A 21382-nucleotide genomic window follows, 5' to 3' on the forward strand; every position below is an offset into this window, starting at 1 on the left:
TTTAAATGACCTTATAAAAAAAAAAGGAGTATGATTTTCTGGTGAATAAATGTTATATATTTGTACATTTGTCTCAGATCTGACTAAAGAAAAGAAAAAACGTACACTGAGTGATGACATTATGAATATAATCTTGCTTGACTTGGATTTTGGTTAATGGGCCCTGCTGCCCCTAGGCTGTACTGGAAAGTTGCATATGTCTTGAAGGCAAGCTTGGCAAGTGCAGATTAATTAAGGTATTTTACTTCTGCCTTTGCTTAAATCTCATGACTGGTACCTGGCAGGTGAAGTTGGAGGAAGGTTTTCAGCTGATGTACAAGCTGCAGGGGAAAGGAGTAGACGAGGATCCCAAAGGAATTTTCCACATTAACGAAGACACAGGATCAATTTACGTTCATCAGAAAATTGACTATGAAAGCACCCCTCTGTTTCAGGTAAGTGATTTGTTTTTATAAGGTGGGGAAAACAACAAATTAATACATTTTTTTTTGTTTTTAAATTTTGATTTCCTTGTGAAGGGTGTCCTTTTAAATTCCTGTATCAGATACAGAGGGGTTCCAAACTGCCCTTCTCTACATTAAAAAAAAATCCTATGTCCCCATCAGAAAGATTTTTTTCTCATGTCCTGTCCTGAAGATACAACACGAATTATGGAAAAGTTTATACATAACAGAAGAAAGGGCTGTAAGACTATGTACACTGCACACAACAGTTGGCCTATTGGGTAATAAGAGATCATTCACAGAAATACCATTAAAGTGAAATTCAAGCCTAACACTATGTTATTTATAAATGAAACAGCGCAAAATAGACCTTCATACAAATTTAGTGAATCACAAAACATAAATGTCCAATAATCATTGGTGCATATCTCTGTCAAAAAAATCTTCAGGAAAGACACCCCAAAACCACTTGTGATGAAAGCTGAGGATTCCAAATGCTTTTAGTAAACTTCCACCTATCACCCGTGCACACCAACATCAAATACACTCACCAGATTTTAGTGAATGAAAAGCCTTTAAGGATTTTTGGAAAATCCTAAACCCTCTTTGCATCAGATCAATAGTAGCCTGCCCCACCAGGTATGTATCTTCTCCCAGGTTCTCACCGTAGTATCCTTGTTTACTCCACCGTATTGGAAAAAAAAACATATATAGTGTAATATTGCCAGATAGATATTATAACAGAAGACAGAATCCTGGCCACTCACATTTTTCCAACTTGTAAAAGGCGCATTTATTTAGGCCAACACCAGCCTGATATTAAGAACCAGCAAGCAGCCACAAAATCCAGGATTCTCACATCAATAAACGCCAGTAAGAGCAGAGGAACAGCAGAAGAACAGTCTAAATCCCTCAAAAATGGCTGCTGGAACGCACCGCACTCACCGGAAGTGACGTCAAACGTCAGATGTGTGGACTGGAATTGCGTCAACGCGTTTCGCCCCTCCCACAGGGCGTTCACATTTATGTTTTGTGATTCACTAAATTTGTATGAAGGTCTATTTTGCGCTGTTTCATTTATAAATATTATTTGTGTTTTCACATTTTTTGCACATCAGCAATTTAGAAGAGGAATACACATATTTTGTATATGGCACTTTTTTGTTGGCGCAGGAATATTATATTTTTTGTTCTAACACTATGTTACCCTGGGTTCACACTAGGCCGCAGGCTGTGGGCTGGTTATGGGTGCAGGAATCGTACCTGTTCCCGCACCCAACTACAGCCGAATCACCCTGCTCTTGTGAGACATGTGGGGCTGCCATTCATTCTCAATAGCATCCCCACACATCTCAGCCCACAGCACAGCCACGGGTGCAGAAACCACAGGGAAACTGCATGGTCAAAAAGACCATGTGGTGTGCCTGCGGAGGCGTTTTTGAAAAGGTGCATGCACCTTTTTTGTGCAGGACACGTGATACAGCAGCCCATTCAAATGTACCGGCTGCCATGCCCAAGCAAACGAGGGCTGCACTAGTGTGATCCGGGACTTAAAAATGTTCCCTACTCTTTCCTCCAAACAATACTGCCTACCCCGTGTAAACAAGAGCTGTATGTTTACTTTTAAGTCTGGTCCAGTCATGTGTCCTGCAGCTCCAGCAACCAGGTCATAGAGCACTCAATGGCTGGGAGCTGTACCATTATCCAAAAGGCTCCTATGACGTAGCCATTGCTGGTGCTTCCTCCTCTTCCTGCATCTGGAGGCCACTGATGCAAGTGAACTGGAGGATCAGGCGACCAGAGCAGACAAAAAAAAATGTAATACAGATCTTTCTTTATACAGGATAGGTAGGAGGACAGGGGAGGAAACATGAAAACATGTTTAAGAACTGTTAGTGTTATACATTTTTCCCCACTTTAAAGATTGCTTTAACTAGATTCTTCCTCTACATGCTACGAAGGAAGAATCACTTTAAAATACTGTACTACACAGCGCAGCACATCAAGCAGATGTATCTGCAGGCACAACTGTTCCAACATCCACCGGGATTATCTCTCAACCAATGGATCTATATATACACACGCTACAATTGGCTAAGATTATTTGTTAATGATATGGAGAATGACAGCATGAAAACATGAATCTCGAATAACGTGGAACCTTTATCTTATCAAAAAGTTCAAGAAGAGATTGGATAAAACCACAGCCTGTGCATGGGAGCTTTTACCAGCTTTTTGTTTTCTGCCACACTCAGCACCAACTGTACTTTTTTGCTTCATATGAAGAAAATATCGCATGGATTTAAGTTTTAACACCCCAATTAAAAATGATCACCTTTCTAACAGATAATTGCTCACAACTTTCCATCTGGTGTAGTCTGTTTTCGACAGCTGCCATGTTATAACTCGCCACTGCTACTGCCTTTGACAAGCTTGCTTAAACTGTGCCGCCTGGCAAAGTTCTCTGCAACTTTTTCTTTTTTGTTTACATGCAGTGGAAGTTCAACGCCATCAACAAAACTTCCAGGACAGTGGGTACAAGACTCGGCATTCATCTAAAGATCCTGGACATCAATGATAATGCCCCAGAGTTCAAAAACAAGACTTTTTACATCTCTGTTAATGAAAGCGCTGTGCAAGGTACAGTATGGATAGAAGACTCGATGTACCATCTGCTCACTGCTGTCGGGTCAGCTCATTTGCTCTCCTCGGCTTGCTGCTAATTGCACAGCTAGGCACAAATTGCTATCTGATGTAATGGTAATAAACTGTGCCTGTCAGGACTATACATCAGCTTATTTGCTCTTGGAAAAAAAAAAGCCTTATGTTTTCCTAATAGCAGCGAGTAAATAAACACCTAGTTTTCACTGTCTAAATATTAAAGAAAAACTTCACTTTTTAACCTTACGATATTGAATATCAATTTGTTGATATATATTTTTCCTAGTAAACATTTCTAGTAGACAAAAAAAAAAAAAGAAAACATACAAATCATCTGCTGAAAACAGGTCAGATGATGTATCTGTTCTACTTCCCATTTCCAAAAAATGCATCCTAGGAGAGGGGATTTCTGTACGGGCTCTAGTTGGTAGCATGAGGATTCTAGCCCACATAGAGGTAGCTTAAGTAATAGAATCACTATCATCACTGTAGCTCATTGTAACCCCAATCAGTACTAAGATATCAGCCCTTGTTTACACTAGCTTCATCTTGTATAAAAGCAGTATGCGCAGCAGGCATTATTGAAGCATTTAAAGCACTATTTAGCTCCAAAATTATATACATATCTTAATGAGGATGCTGACTGTAACCTTAAAATGTTGCCAAAAGGTAATTTTTAAGATTAAAAATAATAAACATGTTATACTCCTTTCTGCATCTGCCACCCCTCTCTGCCAATCCCTCCACTGGCTTCCCATTGCCCAACGGATAAAATTCAAAACATTAACAATAACGTATACAGCCATTTATAACTCTGCCCCAAATTACATCAGCAATCTTGTCTCCAAATATCACCCAAACCGTACTCTCCGCTCCTCGCCAGACCTCCTACTCTCTAGCTTCCTTGTCTCCTTCTCCCATGCTCATCTCCAGGACTTCTCCAGAGCTTCCCCCATCCTCTGGATCTCTGAAAACCTCTCTTTTCAGGGAAGCCTATCCTGCCCTCAGCTAATAATGGAATCTTCTACTCTTCCAACCAGTCCATCCCCCACAGTTACTACCTTTTGTGCCACTAGCCCCTCCCTTCTAGATTGTAAGCTCCAAGGAGCAGGGCCCTCCTATCCCTCTTGTATTGAACTGTATTGTTGCTGTATTGTCTCCCGCTATACTGTAAAGCGCTGAGCAAACTGTTGGCGCCATATAAATCCTGTATTATAATAATAACTCCATCCCCCACAGTTACTACCTTTTGTACCACTAACCCCTTCCTCCTAGATTGTAAGCTCCCAGGATCAGGGCCCTCCTATCCCTCTTGTATTGAACTGTATTGTTGCTGTATTGTCTCCCGCTATACTGTAAAGCGCTGAGCAAACTGTTGGCGCTATATAAATCCTGTATAATAATAATACTCCCCTGCTCTGTGCAATATAGCATAGAATAGTCCCAAACCTCCTTTTCTGGGGTCCCCTACTAGCAACCTACTAGCAGCTTTGTTAAAGTGACAGTCAGCACTCCCATTAAGATTGTGTTTAGAGTATAACTAAAGGCAAAACCTTTTATTTAGTTTTGGATAGATGAGAGAGGGATTAGAACCCGTCAGGTTTTTATTGCTGTCTGTGCCCCCGTTAGGGAAGTTCACTCTCTTTATTTGTCCTGTTTACCATTATCACTAAAAATGGAAGAAAAGAAAATCTCAAATTTTGGGATGACCCCAGAAAAGTAATAGAGCAGAAATATTCCAATGGAGACACTAGTTCTGGTGACCTGGGGGTCCCCTAGGAATTCCCTTAATTTGCAGGGATTTCCTCTCACTTCCTGTTTGGCTATGGGATAGAAAGTGAAGGAAAATCTCCCCAATGGAACAGATGGTGAAAAAAAAAAAAAAACGTTTTGTCTATAGCTCTACTTTAAGATTCTGAAACTGGAATTGAAAAAGCTCTTTAAAGACTTCAATAAAGCCTTTCGAAGCTTGACAAAAATTACTGTGCATACTGCTTATATACAGTACAAGCTGATACCTGTGTGAACAAAGCCTTAGTGCCGGATATTAAAGAATGCTGGCTGCAGTGAAATAATGCAATTAAATAATTGGAAGTAAGGAGCACTACATGTTAAAATATTTTCTTAGGGAATTTGCCTGTTGTTGAAGCTCCCTGCTGCCACAGGCATGATGCGGAGATTCTTATCTTTATTTAGAATATAGAACATGTCACAAAATAAGTAAGAGCACCCAAAATTCCAAGACGGGGGTAATGCTGGAGGAAGAACTATTACTTCAGAGAGGTCATGGGACAATAAATAACATTCATTACATAATATTATGACACAGGCTGCAGTCACTCTTGTGCACTTGCATACCCCTTTAATGTGCAGTACAACAGTCATATGCGGTTTACCATGCAATCCCAATCATTTTCAGATACCCCAAAGTGCATATATGGCCAATACATACACACTAGGCACTCAAGTGCCTTGCAATGCTCTCAACATGTGCTAAATATGTAAGGGGGATAAGATTATTTTTGGCTTGTTGCGGGCCCATTGAAAATGTATGGGTATGCTCAACATAACACACTAATACACAAACATCAGTGGATCTTTGAAAACACTTTCACACATGAATAGATTCTTACTGCATAGCATACAGGATTCATGCATCCAGGTGAACCTGCAGCTGGCAAATAAGTTGCATGCCCAGGACATACTGTATGTCTATTCTTGTGTTTAGCTATGTGATCTTTCAATCTGTGGTGTTACTTCACCAAACAAGGGGTCGCATGGGGAAGTGCCTGGACACTATCTTAGTAACTTCCCTACATAGCTGTGCAGGATTACCTTAATGGACAAGTGTGCCTGGGGCTCTGGGTTTTTAACACAAAAGTGTGATAACTGCCCTGGGGGAAGGGGAGGTAAAAGAGGTGCTGTAAGACTTGGCATCTGTTTGGTGGGGTGTGATCTGGTGATTTGGCAGTTTAAACAGTAAGGATTTAAGGATTTGAGATCCAGAGATTGTCCTGGGGTTTGCAGCTGCACCACTAGGCAGAAGCAATGGAGAGGTATTAAGATGTAAACCAGGACAGCAAGAGTTCGAAAGCTGTACCCACAGTAAAAGAATTTTGTATTTTACACTGACTGACATTTCAAGGCAGAAATATTGTCAGTAACAGAATAAAACTTTTTGGATGGTTTTGTTTCTGCTTCTATAACCCTTTAGGAAATGCTTGCAACAACAAAAACAAAACCGTAATAATCATAGGTTGCCACTGATTATCCGTTTAGCTTTATAATAGCAAAAATGCTAGTTATCAGAATAGTGGATGGAAGACATAATTAACTACTACAAGCAGACAGTATTAATTGCAATATGAAGATAAAGAACCCAAAAATAAAAGCTGAACTGCGGTACCCGCTTACACAGCATGTATAAAGTAACATATTACCAAACAAATTATTTTCAGATTCTTTTAAATTCATTAAGTCTTGAGGAAAATCTGGTGTTTAAAAATACAACTAGGAGGCTAAATCGTCCTTCTTTCATCTGTCTATAGAATATATTTATGTTTAGAAAATATCCACTGGCCATTTTAATATTAATCTTTTCCTCATACTGAGCATGGCTGTGGAATTTCACAGCTAGGTATAAAAGAGAAGGAAGCGGAATGAATAGTCATTAGTGACATCCATGGCCTTGTGTGTCTGTTGGTTTTGGGGCTTGAGGATCGCTATGTTTCTCTATATAACAAAGATGTGTCTGTTTTAGGTAATACAATCTTCACATTGCTGGCTTACGACAAGGACGAAGAAAACAGTCCCAACTCAGTCGTTAGCTATTTTATCCTGTCTCAGACGCCCACCGACCCAAATGTTCAGTTCACTGTTCATAAGGACAAGGGGTTCATCTCGTTCATGGGTTGTCTAAATTATGAGGTATGGCACCACCGATGTTGATTGCCAATTCAAAGCACTGGTGAACAGTTTGTTATAGAAATCAATTTAAATTGAAATGGTATCAGGGAAACAATAGTTGCATGAGACTCCTCTAACGCAGTAGGGAACTTCAGCATTCCTAGTCACTAAGTATATAAAAAAAACAAAAAACAAAAACACCCTGACCCCCCCCCCACACTCCGTTTGCAGCACTTGTAAAACTGAAATCCAGTTGCAAGAAAAACATGGATTCCTGTAGTACTTTTAGAGAGTTTTAAATACCAGTTTGCTTTGGCAATAATCTGGAAAACATACAGTGATAATCTGGAAAAATATACAGTGAGAGGAAGAGTCCTCTGTGCCTTTATAGTGAAAAAGTCACAAAAGTTTTAGAAGCCATGCATTGGCCACCTAGACGATCAGTTGTCAAGATGGCTGTATAGCTCTCTATGGTGAAGTAAGAACAGGCGCCACAAGTTGCCTCATATTACCTTTGATAGCCAGAAATACCTCTCTGATCCAGGTTTGACTTTCTAACTATGAGCTTTTTATTTTAGAGCCAAGTCTCCTCCATGGAGCTAACCTGTCCCATGACAGTGCCTTAGGTACCAAAAACAGCATCCGCATTGAGGGGATAGTGTGTATGGCGTAGCCCAAAGCAGGGGAAAGTCCAGATGCCGGAAAAAGCGAAACTGCTTCACAGTGGAGCACATAAGAGGTTGATAGACTCACAATAAATTTTATTGTGCAATAATACATTGTTTTAATAATATCTCTCTTTCAGGTTAATAGGAGGTACAAGCTGGTGGTTGAAGCAAAAGACAATGGCGTGCAAAGACAGCAGAGCAGCACCTGTGAGGTCCATGTAACTGTGTTAGATAGAAACACCAACGCTCCAATATTTTCATTGCCATCTGTACGTACTTAAAAGACAACGATGTGGATTGCTGTGCTAGAACCAACCTGTGTGTCTACTGATTAATCAATGTTGATTGCATTTACAACATGTTCCTCAGCATGACTGTAGACAACACAGTAATTTTATTAATGAACAACAGAAAAGTAATTTTTGCCTCCTCCAGCATTACATTGATTTTTAATTTTCTCTTTGCTTAGGGCAGTAAATAGTTAAACAAAGGGCATTTGGTATTATTCCTCTATAGTGTCTAGTGTGAGCTAAAATATGTTTGTTATATGCAAACTGATTGCATTATCTGCATTAGAAAGGCATGTAAATATAAGAAAAAAGAAAAAAAAGAGAAGTACTTGTAAATTTAGAATGCTACTCTGTATGTTCAGATTCATTCAATCTAGTTTTACTTCAGTTAAAGCTATAAGGCTTGTATATATTGGGGCCAATACCTTAATGTGGTTATAAAGACTGAAGATTTTTTATTTTCATGCATTCTATACATGAAGGTAACAAAAAAAAAAAAAAACCTTCTGTGTGCTGCTCCCCCACATACTCACTGGAGCCCCCTCTCCATCCAGTGATGGGCACAAGTCTCAGCTGTCCCAGGAGTCCCTCTGCTTATTAGCCGAGACAGCAGCGGGAGCCATTGGCTCCCACTGCTGTCAATCACAGCCAGTGAGCCAATGAGGAGAGAGTGGGAGCCGGATGCATAGAGCAGGGCTCGGGAGCAAGCACACACCAGTGCCTCCTCTAAAATTGGAGAAATATGGATGACCACCAATCAAAAATTTGTGTAGAACTCTTTTTTTCCATAGAATGAAAGTAATGTTTTGCTGACGGCAAAAAGTTTTCTGTTGCTAAATTTTTTTTTCTCCATCAGCCCCAGAGACCACATTATAAAAAGGGTCTTTTTTCCAAAATTCCATGAAGTATAAGTAGTGAAAACACACATATATTGTGTCAGTTTAATGTCAGCATATTTGGACTTATTACTTGTTGAAGGAACAACTAGTTAAGACAGAGTACTAGAATATTTTCCCATTGAGAAGGTGTCTTTTGAAGATGCCCAAAGACCTATGAAAGTTGATACAATATCCTTCCAGTCATCTAAAGCAGTGCTTCTTAAAGGATAAGTTCACCTTTCATAACATGTTACATCCATATTCAGGGTGTAACATGTTGTGAACACACCGGGCCCCCCGCAGATCCCCCGCTTTGACAGCTAGCGGGGGATCTTTTCCTCACCCCCACTACCTGTCAAATATTTAAAAAAGTGGCTGTGTGGGGCTCCCCCCCGCCCGCCTGCCTCACTCCTCTGTGAATGAGAAACTACAAGTCCCAACAGCCTTAGCAGCTGTCGGCTTGTAGTTCTCAATGAACAACCATGGCACTGTACATTGCTATGGTACTTCATTCAAGCTTCCTGTCAGTGTATCTGCTCGTACACTCTGTACGGGCAAGCAGATATATGGACATATCTGCAGGAGACCTGCATGACACCAGTGATCTGCTGATCGCTGGTGCAATGCTTTCCAGTCTCCTAAGGCAAAAATTAATAACTGCAAATTTTTTTCCTGCAAAAAAAATGTGTATATATTTTTTTAACAAAAGGTGAATTTATCCTTTTCTCAATCAAGGCACCCTTTAGAATTTTGTGCAAATCTTGAAGCACACCAGTCTGAGGGCTCATTCACACTAGTAGGTGCATTCAAGCTTGTATTTTTGCACATTTTCATGCATCACATTGTTCAATGGGCTGCCCTTTGTGTGTGAAACATGAAACAAGCTGCCAGCATGTTTTCTAAAATTCTGGGGCACCATACATTCTAGCAAATGCGCATGCATTTGCACCTGCTAAATGAGTGGGGGTGTCATTAATTCTTAATAGCATCCATGTACCTCTACAAAAGGCAGCATGTTTTTGTGCGGTGTGAGAAAATATGGATTTTGCATGTTCCCGCATCGACCTGGTGTGAACAAGCCCTAAAATGTAGTTTTTGAGGCAGAGTTCAGTAGTCAGTAGAGTATGGTGCAGAGTTGGCTTGTACCTAAAGATATAATTAAGCATTATGTGATGGCAGGGAAGAGCAGCATGTAGCGGCAAAGCTGTCAGTGAGCAGCATGCAGTAGCAGTCAGTCAATGGAATTCCTGCTGGCGAAGCCTCTCACCATCAGCCACTGCACCACTGGAGATGCAAGACTTTCAGGCCTTTTTCTGCTCCTTTTCCATCTTCAGCTGCTGGATCAGTCATAGCAGCCACCTGTGTGAGTCCGGAAGGAGGTGGCCACACCTCTGGTCCTGCCCAACATTTCTGACTACCGGGGCAGAATTTGGGAGAGGGGAAGTCCAATATCACTCTCCAGGAATGGGAGAGGAGAGAGCCACAGACAGCCCTGCCCCTGCTGACCTGTTCACCTCCCTATCTGCGGAGGCAAGTGAGGAGAAACCAAGGAGTCTGCATTAGTTCCCAACATGCGCTTTAGAAACCAATAACAATCGGTTGGTAGGACACAGGCAGGCAACCCGGCACAGGGTTAGTGCTTGTATTTTCAATTTTTTACACTTTTTAGCATTTTTCCATGGCACACCTGAAAAAAAGAAGCTGATCTAAAGTCAGTATTCAGTTATTCAGGAAAACATTATAACAAATTATCTCAGTACAGCTTTCCTTTAAGCCAACATTTAATGGTACTGTGCTAACCATGTATGATTGAAGGTCCTCAATTCTGGTTGCTTTTGAGGTCTCCAAGACAGCACTAATTTACAGCCCACAATGACTAAGTATGCTTAAAGTCTAAAAACACAAAAAACACTGCCATGGTGACTAAATGACATTTAACAAAACGGCAGACTTTGTTTTTATATATACAGACAAAATCAAGTAGATCTGCATATGCAATTTTAATGCATTTTCCTTTTCCCTGATTTCCTTGAAGAGCTTTGCTGGGAACATAAAAAGATCCAGTCCATTCATATCCCCTTTTCCTTTCAGAGGAAGTCTATAGACAAGTCTATAAGGTTTAGTGCATACAACCCAAATTCCAAAGAGGTTGGGGGGCTGTGTAAAATCTACATATACACAGAATGCAAAAGTGCGCAAAATTTCCTAAATGTATATTTTATTCTCAGAGGATAGAAAACATATTAAAATGTTTAAACTGAGAAAATGTATTATTTTAAGAAAAAAATAAGGCGATTTTGAAATTGATGGCAACAACATGTCTCAAAAATGTTGGGACAGGGCAGCAAAACTCTGGCAACGTAAGTGGTACTAACAAAAGAGCTGGAAGAACATTTTGCAGCTAATTAGGTAATTGGCAACAGGTCAGTAACATGACTGTGTATAAAAAGAGCATCTTAGAGAGTCAGAATGTCTCAGAAGTAAAGATGGGCAGAGGTTCACCTATCTGTGAGAAGCGGAGTCTAAAAATTGTCGAACAATTTCAGAAAAACATTCAACGTAAAACTGCAAAGACTTTAAATATTTCATCATCTGCAGTACATAATATCATCAAAAGTTTCTGGGGTGATCTGTGTGCAAGGGACAAGTCTGAATAACAGATGCCTGTGGTCTTCTGGCTCTCAGATGGCACTGCATTAAAAACAGGCATGATTCTGTGATGGATATCACTGCATGAGCTCATGAATACTTCCAAAAAAAATCACAGTTTGTCATGCCATGCAAAAATGCAATGCAAAGAAGCCATATCTGACCATCATCCAGAAACACTGCCGTCTTCTCTGGGCCAAACCTCATTTAAAAATAATCTGTTGCAAAGTGGAAACTTGACATTCTTTTTGGCAACCATGGGCACCACGTGCTCTGGACTAAAGAGGAGATGGACCTTGTGTCTTGTTAGCAGCACTCAGTTTAAAAGCCTGCATCTCTGATGGTGTGAGGGTGCATTAGTGAGTATGGAATGGGCAGCTTGCACATCTGGAAAGGCACTATCAATGCTGAAAGATATATCCAGGTTTTACAGCAACATATGCTCCCATCTAGCGGACGTCTTTTTTCAGGGCAGGCCTGGCATATTTCAGAACAATGCTAATCCGCATACTGCATCTATGACAACAACACGGCTTCGTAGTAGATGCTTAGCTGACCTTTCACCAACTGAAAATATTTCGCAGATCTTGATATGAAAAATACGACAAGGACAACCCAGGACTGTTGAACAGTTAGAATTTTATTTCAGGTAAGAATGGGACAACATTCCTTTCCCAAAACTCCAGCAGATGGTCTCCTCAGTTCCCAGACATTTACTTAGTATTAAAAGAGGGGCTGCTACACCATGGTAAACACGGGTCTGTCCCAACTATTGAGATGTGTTACTGCCATCGATGTCAAAATGACCTTCGTTTTTCTTAAAAAAGGTACATTTTCTCAGTTTAAACATTTGTTATGTTTTCTATTTTTTGTTGTGAATAAAAAATGGGTTTATGAGATTTGCATATCATTGCATTCTTTTTTATGTAGATTTTACTCTGCATCCCATCTTTTTTTTGGAATTGGTCTTGTACATAGTTATCTTAAAGAAATCAGCCCAGCATGCCTTCATATGTGTGTGCTCACTTAGCAAGCTTGACTTAGGACAGGAAAAATAAGAAAAACATATGCATCTAAAGAGAGGAGACACTTTTACATAACACTTGAAAATTGTTCTACATCTTTTACTAATCTCCTTATGCTGAGCATATTTTCTTTTGCACATACATTTCGGATGCTTCATTTAGGAGAGCTATCACAATTTTAGCAGCAAAGTATATATCACATGTAATGTATTTTTGCTTTTTGGTCCAGAGTTACCACTGATTTCACTAGTTTCCAATTTAAATGTTTAAATGTATGATTGGCTGAATGATTGGCTGTTTTTGCTTGAACAATCCAAAAGGTCTGTGCTCCTATTTAGTCCAGTTAACACGTGCCCCTTAGGATTTCCAGTTTGTAAAGAGTCTTTCTTCTCAACAGCTACAGACCTCAGTACCGGAACATGAAGCTAATGTGACCATCTTGAGATTTGGAGTAACTGACAAAGATACACCATTTAGTTCGGGGTGGAGAGCAGTGTATTCCATAATTGAAGGAAACAATAATGATAATTATGAGATTACAACTGACCCACAAACAAATGAAGGCATTCTAACTGTGGTGAAGGTAATTTGAAAAACTAGAAAATGCTGTGTGGGCTTCTAAAAACGTTTGTTCATGTTCTGCAGAGCAATTCACGTTTAAACAGAAAACAGTTTAAAAAAAAAAAAAAGGAGTGTGACAGGAATACATTATGTATGAAATAACTGGTCTGTTATGTGGAAAAAGTTACCTAAAGAAATCTTCCTTTTTAGTGGCATATTAAAATACTGTACATCAGTTTTTCATAGTGTATGTATAGCCCATTTTTGTTTTTAGTTTTAGATATAATTAGAACTCCTGACAGCTTTTAATTGCTGTCTGTGTCCCAGCTAGGTAGAATTATCCTCTATTTTTTCTGTGATCACTGTCACCAAGGCAGAAATGATGGGAAATGCAATATTTTAAAGTTTTCACAAAAAGAGATGAGGGGAAATCTTCCAGTGAGGACACCTGTTCTAGTGACAACTGTCTAGGAGAGTAATAACCTTCCATTTTTAGAGATCATTCCTCTTAAAAGTTTCATCTTTCGAACAGGAAGTAAAGGGAAATCTCTAACATGGAACACACAAAAAACACACAATTTACACAGTTTGTAACCCTGTCCTACTCTATAGAAAAAATTCTGTCCCTGATCTGCTTGGATTAGTGGCAGGGGAGACATAAGGGGTCATATAGCCCCTTTCACTACTATCAGCTCCCTGGAGACAGTTGTAAATAATATTTGCGATAAGTTGGGGGGGGGGCACATACTGTATTTTTGAATGTATATCTGCTTATTATAAATAAAATATATAAAATGTATAATATATATTCAGGGTACTTGTAAAAATTACTCAAATGAAGGTCCCCAGTATGAAACTCATTTTCGTATGCAAAGTGGTTAACAAGTTATTGTTGAGTAAACGGTTTCATATCAAATCTTCAAAAGTTGATCTGGTCACAAGGGTTTGACTTGCCTCTGAATTTGAAATGATTTCAATGTACTTTTTATATAGCAGCTATAATCTTCATTATCTTCTGAACATTTAGGCTAATATTTTTTTTGGTTAGAAAGAAAATAAAATGGCAACATATCATCCATCTTACTTGCTCAGAAAAAGCATAAGCATAAAAAAACCCCCAAAAAACTAGGATGAAGCCATTTATGCATTAAAGTGGGAAAATAGTAGCAAACTATGTGGCTTAACTATATATATATATATATATATATATATATTTTTTTTTAATACTGTAATTGGTTACTGCCTCTCCTCTTTACTGTAGGTGTAACAGTATCAACAAAAGTTAGAAGATATTACAAACCATTTACAAAATTTACTTTTATAAGTAAACTATAGTCTACACTCCTCCCTAAAGCTGGTCATAGATGAATATTTATTTATTGTCTAACCAGCAGGCTAAATGAAAAAAAAACAAAAAAAAACAAAAAACAGATCACTCCATCCACACAAGGTGATAGTCAAAAGTTTTTCCAACACTCCAACATCCAATAGTCTATACTGAACAACATAAATTTTGATCCATCTGTGGCTAGCTTAATGTAAAAAAAGTTGGTTATGCTAGAGAACAGTAACAAATCATAAAGCAATGAAATGGTGTTTGCCTGTGTGCGTGCACTGTTGGAAAAAATGATGAGGAAAATAATGTTCCATAAATGTTTAGGTCGATAGCAGGGTATGAAGCCTGTCCTGGAACACATTCTGTTTCTATGCTTTCCAGATAACATACAAACCATTTTCACAGTTACAACCTTTTACCACCAATTAGAACTTTGTACATCAAGGGACACTTTGCAACTTTGAAAATATGACCCCTTGTTTTTGTCAATTCCAACTTTTTGGGAGCCCAGAGGCCCATACCAGTGAACCCTGCTTTGCTTACATTAAGCATGTCTGCAGTCTGTACTGTGCATTGCGGAGAACGCAGGAAGGTGAAATCAGAAAACAAGGCAAGCATCAGGAATCCCACTAGATGAGCAGTCCAGTACAGGATTGTGGGTCATAGAAACGGAAAAGAATCAGTCAGGAAAGGCCATGGCACAGACTGGTTCAATAAAAATAGATATCCAAGATGTGAATGATGCTCCAATATTTAAGCCACAAACAATCCTAGTCAGTCTGGTAGAGCATTCCATCACACCAGGCACTACACTAGCAAAAGTGGAAGCTTTTCCAATAGTCTATACTGAACAACGTAAAATTTTGATCCATCTGTGGCTAGCTTAATGTAAAAAAAGTTGGTTATGCTAGAGAACAGTAACCAATCATAAAGCAATGAAATGGTGTTTGCCTGTGTGCGTGCACTGTTGGAAAAAATGAGGAGGAAAATAATGTTCCATAAATGTTTAGGTCGATAGCAGGGTATGAAGCCTGTTCTGGAACACATTCTGTTTCTATGCTTTCCAGATAACATACTAACCATTTTCACAGTTACAACCTTTTACCACCGATTAGAACTTTTTATATCAAGGGACACTTTGCAACTTTGAAAATATGACCCCTTGTTTTTGTCTATTCCAACTTTTTGGGAGCCCAGAGGCCCATACCAGTGAACCCTGCTTTGCTTACATTAAGCATGTCTGCAGTCTGTACTGTGCATTGCGGAGAGCGCAGGAAGGTGAAATCAGAAAACAACGCAAGCATCAGGAATCTCACTAGATGAGCATTCTGCTTTACAAAATTGGCTGTCTGATTTTTCTTCGGATTGGGAAGATGGGCAGTGTCTTACTAAATGTAGGAGATGATTAATTGCAGCAGCTTGTGATTTTTTTGGTCTAATATTTCATTCATGGAGGATACTGAAGACACAGAGGATGATTTACAAAAGGCAATAGGCTGTGTACTTAACAAAATACATTTTTACTTTGCATGGGAATTTTACCTTAGGTTAGTAAATGAGGTGAAGCTCTGCTGACCATCATCCAATCATGTGCAAAAATACTTTTTAAAAATTTCCTTGCTTGTGATTGGGTATGCTTTACAAAGTGAACACTCACCACAATTACCACACCATGTCAAAATTCTGTTGCAAGGTGAACATGTGCTACTACTTTAGTAAATGCACTCCATTGATTGAATAGCTGCTCATTATTGATCTGTAGAATCAGCAGAAAAGTTAGATGCAAGCAAATAAATGTTTACATGATACATATTATAATATATTATGATAATCAAAGCCTATTTTCTTTATTAACAGCCCTTGGATTATGAAGAAAAAAACAAAGACATCCTTTCCATATTAGTGGCAAATGAGGAGCCATTTTATAGTTGCAAAGTCAAGCAGAAGTCCAGTACAGGATTGTGGGTCATAGAAACGGAAAAGAATCAGTCAGGAAAGGCCATGGCACAGACTGGTTCAATAAAAATAGATATCCAAGATGTGAATGATGCTCCAATATTTAAGCCACAAACAATCCTAGTCAGTCTGGTAGAGCATTCCATCACACCAGGCACTACACTAGCAAAAGTGGAAGCTAAGGACCCGGATGTATCATTATCAAATAAAATCAAGTAAGTAAAAAGGGGTAAAATATGGAATTCTAAAAGGCAGTCTCTCTCAAAGATCTATTACCATGTGCACACCACCAAGACAGTTGGTAAAATATACAAATCAATGGTCCACAACTGCAAAAATTCCACATTGCGCAATCCTCAGCTCTCTTTCTATACCAACATAATAATTGCCCAAAAATTGTATACAAGCCATTAGGTGGATCAAGCCTGCCTTTCAGTTACACAAAGCCATATGTTTTCATTGTGCATTACAACCTTCCAGTCGACGGTGCTGTAACAACCAATGATGTCATTGGTTAAAAAAGTCAGGTGCCTGTACAGCATCCTAGTTTTCCCCTCCCAGTCTCCATCAGCACTGGGGCCACATTAGGTGATTGAAAGTGAAGGAGAAGAGAAACATTGGAATACTAAATCAGTACCGGTTAGCAAAAGTGTGTTTGTTTGGAAGAATAAATCACTTCTAATGTTGATGGCGTTCCTATGTGGATGTTGCTACATTATGCAAAACATTATGCAATAAATAAATAAGGTGCCTGCCAGCAAATAGCTAGGCTGCGAGGACCCAGCGAGCGGCAGCCTGGAAGCCCTGGATTTCACCTGCTGCAGCCAGAGGAGCAACAGAAGAGTAGGAGAGTACACCAGGCACCAGGTGCAGTGCATTGCGGTGTACAGTGTATCAGTGTCCAGTGCATTACAGAGTACAGTGCATTGCGATGTCCAATGTATCAGAGTACAGTGCATTGCGGTGCCAAGTGCGTTACAGAGTACAGTGCTTTTTGGTGTCCAGTACATTACAGAATACAGTGCATTGCGGTGCCAAGTGCGTTACAGTGTACAGTGCATTGTGGTTTCCAGTACATTACAGAGTACAGTGCATTGCGGTGCGAAGTGCGTTACAGTGTACAGTGCATTGCGGTGCCAAGTGCGTTACAGTGTACAGTGCATTGTGGTTTCCAAGGTGTTACAGTGTACAGTGCATTGTGGTGTCTAGGGCGTTACAATGTACAATGCATTGTGGTGTCCAGGGCGTTACCGTGTACAGTGCATTGTGGTGTCCAGGGCATTACAGTGTACAGTGCAATGCGGTGTCCAGAGCATTACAGTGTACAGTGCATTGTGGTTCCAAGTGTGTTACAGAGTACAGTGCATTGTGGTGTCCAGTGCATTACAGTGTCTAGTGCATTTTAAAAAAAATGTTTCCGTTTTTTTGCACTACAAAATAAGATATGTGCGGTGTGCATAGGACCTTTACACTGTTGGGGGGGCCGGACTATAGTTTGAAAAAAATATGAACAAATTCCTATTCATATTTTTTTCAAACTACAGTCAGGCCCCCCCCCCCAACAGTGTAAAGGTCCATGAAATGGCCCCTATTTAAAAAGTTTGGGGAACCTTGGATTAAGACTAGGTGCACACTGTTGTGGGTATCACAGCTGTTCCAGCACCCACAACCACCTTCAGCCAAAACACTGCTCTGTAGACACACAGGGCTGCCAATCAATCCTAATGGAACCCCCATGCATCTAAATCTGCAGCGTGTTCAAAGGACCCACAGGGAAGCTGCATGGTACAAAAGCACCATTGATTTCCCTGCAGCTGCATTTTCAAAATGCTGCAGGAACTTTTTATCTGCAGGCACTGCAGCCTATTCAAATGAATGGGCTGCTGCAAACCTGCGATAGTGTGAACTTAGCCTTACTCCATGACAATTCCAGACTATTTTGCATTTTCTATGTCATTTTTACACAGGAGTGGTTTGTATTTTGACAACCACGTCTTTGTGTGGCAATTCCCAGCTATCATTTTGACAGCTGGTAGTTGCGGGGGGGAGCAGCAGCAGGGGAAGAGGATTAGGATGTAGGAGATTTTTTTTTAGAAAGTATCTCCTATGTATCAGTTCCCGAAGTAGTTAAAAAGGTCCACAAACATGCCAGCCCTCGGCAGAAGAGGATCCTGCCAAGTTACACAGCACTGTTTACTGGAACACCGGCATAAAAAAAAGTTGGTGCAAGGGAAGTTGTGCCTTGCAAGTGAATATTCCCCAGAACATAGTGAATGAGATAAAGCTTTGTTGACTTCCATCATCCAATAACATGCAAGGAAAACTCTCATTTTCTTTTAACCAGCCTATTTGCTGTAGTAAATGAACCCCTCTGAGTTCAGTTCCACTTTAAATACTTTTTTTATAATGAACCAATTTTGACTAAAGTGTTACAACAACAGAAAAAAAAAAACTAAAATGACCCCCAAGGGTCACCAGACATACAGTATATATCAATACAATTAAATCACTGAATAAGCGGCATAGTGTACAGCAAACAGATTCTGGCAACTACGGTATGCATTATGTCCTAACACCCCTATTCACCATCCCTACTGCTTCCCTGTTTAAAGGTGGATCTTAATTTTAGGTAGAGAATGACTTTAATTTAGTAATATGAATCCCACCAGCATCAATCTGTTAGAACAAGTAATTGTGTTGATTCACCAAAAAATTTAGTCTACATGTACAGTAGCATACCAAACCCGAATAGCCAATGGACCTCAAAATGCAAAGATAATGCAATGAACTAATTTTATTGTTTATCAATAGAAATCTGTAAATTGCCCACCAACTCCTAGAATGAATGCCTGGCTTTTGTATTCAATACATATTTGTCCAACCCTAATATAACTGAGGAGAAATTCACTTTAACAGTCTACAGGAAAGAAAATTGTGAATGCAACCTCATCTTTTGGTAATGACCCGATCTTGTTAAGCATGCCCTGTTTCTATGCAGTAAAAGCAGCACTGTGACCTGGCAGGTTTGTGCAACCTGCCTGAAACAACTCATAATGTTCTATTCATTTCTAAGGTACCATTTACAAAATGACACTGGAGACTGGCTGTCTATTAATGAAGACACTGGCGTGATCACAACCAAGAGAGAACTGGACCGTGAGTCAGGCTATGTAATCAAGAGCAAATATATCGTGAAAGTTCTGGCTGTGGACGATGGTGAGTTTGCATAAAAAGGTCAATTTCATCTTCAGGCACTGTAATTCAGTTTACTGAAACTATAAAGACATATTTTCACCTGATGATTAAAGCCGATTGGTGGATTTGTCAGCACTTATTAGTGGGTGATGGAATAAGTGCAGTTCTGGAGGACAATGGATTTGTGAGATAATATAGTGATAGAACACATTACACCTAAACACCGAATATAACACTATTTCTGTAAAAGAAAAGCTCTCTAATGCTAATCTGCATCACAGGATAGAGGAGAGAAGAAATTGAATGAGTTATCTCAGGTTTCTCCCATCAAATGTTCATATTGGCTGCCGAAAACTATTGGGCATTTTGCTGCAGATAATAATAATTAACCTCAATGCAAGATCATGCCCCACAGACTTCAATGCAAAATTGCGTCCCAATGACCTCAAGGCAAAAACGCCCCCTATTAACTTCAATGCAAAACGCCTCTATTTAAGTTTTTTATTTGACATATATTTAATTTTATTTTCTGTCCATTTTTTGTATGTTACTTTTAATAAAAGTTATTTTACGTTACTGGATTGTATTTTTTAAATTCATATTCATTTAAATTCATGATATTAATTAAAAAGTTAAATACAATACAATTATATATAAAAAAAAAATATTTTTTAAAATACTGTAAATTTCAGTTTCAGTTATCGGCCAGGTGCATCCTGAATTTTTGGTTTCGGTCCAGAATTTCATTTCAGTGCACCACTAGCAGTAACCTATAGAAACGAATCAGTTTTATTTCGTTTTCATGATTTTTATGCTGACAGAATGTGACTGCTTAACAAAAAAAAAAAATTACATCAAAGCATTTTGGCTAGGGGGTCAGCACTACTCTATTGTAGTGTTAAGATCTGGAATTCAGGTCCCACCAAGGCCAGCTGATACTCCCCTGTGTTTGCAAGGGTATCCTAAGTTATTCTGTTACCACTTATATTCCAAAAACACTTTGGTAGTTGTGAGTTTAATTTACTCTGGTAGAGATATTGAACGAGATTCTGAGGAAGGGACCAATGCAAAATTGTTTTATGAATCCTGTAAAGCCCTATGAATTATATATTTTATATACAAATATGGGCCTGCTGAATGTATTCCTTCTTTAAAATGTAGTGGATCTGGATAGCTACACCAATGCTAGTACAACTATCTGTGCCATACAGGCTGGGAAGGTCACCACCAGGGCTACTGTTAGAATTCAAGGGGGCCCTGTGCAGCCTACCTGAATTATTTTTACAATTTTTAAAATGATTTTTCACAGGTTTTTTTTCAATATTTTTTACAATTCTTAAAAATTATTTTCTTTACAATGTCATTACTTTTTACGTTGGTTATTGTTTTACTACACTGTTGGGGTGTGCTTTGGTGAGATATCAAGAGTTTAAAACAGACCCCTGACATCTCACCTTTGAGACAGAGAAAGGAACTGAGGACACAGGTTCTTAATTTCCTTTCTCTGCCTCCCCTGAAGATGAATGAGCAGGAGAAAGAAGTTATGAACATGCAGAGTGACTGATCAGTACTGATCACTCCCTTTGTCCATTCAGAAAAGGAATGGGCTGGTAAATTATATATTTACCGTCCCCTTCCCCCACTCTTCACCTGGACTGTGATACATTCCCCTGTGTATCAGCAGCAGCTCGCGGGGCAGGGAAGCCAGCAGCGCTACAGGAGCGGGGCCTTCGTACACGGGGGGGGGGGGGGGCATCAGATATGTGCAGTGCCAGGGAAGGGAATCAGTGTGAGGGGGGTCAATTACAGAATGA

General features: G+C 39.5%; 1 protein-coding gene across 1 annotated transcript in view; it reads left to right on the forward strand.

Moving 5' to 3' along the window:
- Positions 1-21382, forward strand: part of LOC149440440 (cadherin-like protein 26) — a 111313-nt gene that overhangs the window by 54271 nt on the left and 35660 nt on the right. Inside the window, exons 4-10 of the mRNA XM_089658664.1 lie at positions 285-434; positions 2939-3083; positions 6865-7031; positions 7816-7947; positions 12918-13103; positions 16275-16588; positions 19447-19589. Of these exons, the coding sequence (XP_089514790.1) occupies positions 285-434; positions 2939-3083; positions 6865-7031; positions 7816-7947; positions 12918-13103; positions 16275-16588; positions 19447-19589 (1237 nt within the window). The remainder of the gene's footprint in view (positions 1-284; positions 435-2938; positions 3084-6864; positions 7032-7815; positions 7948-12917; positions 13104-16274; positions 16589-19446; positions 19590-21382) is intronic.

Source organism: Staurois parvus, unplaced genomic scaffold, assembly GCF_062004578.1.
Source record: "Staurois parvus isolate SC_StPar_1 unplaced genomic scaffold, SC_StPar_1.0 ptg001087l, whole genome shotgun sequence".
In the NCBI taxonomy this organism is placed as follows: domain Eukaryota; kingdom Metazoa; phylum Chordata; class Amphibia; order Anura; family Ranidae; genus Staurois; species Staurois parvus.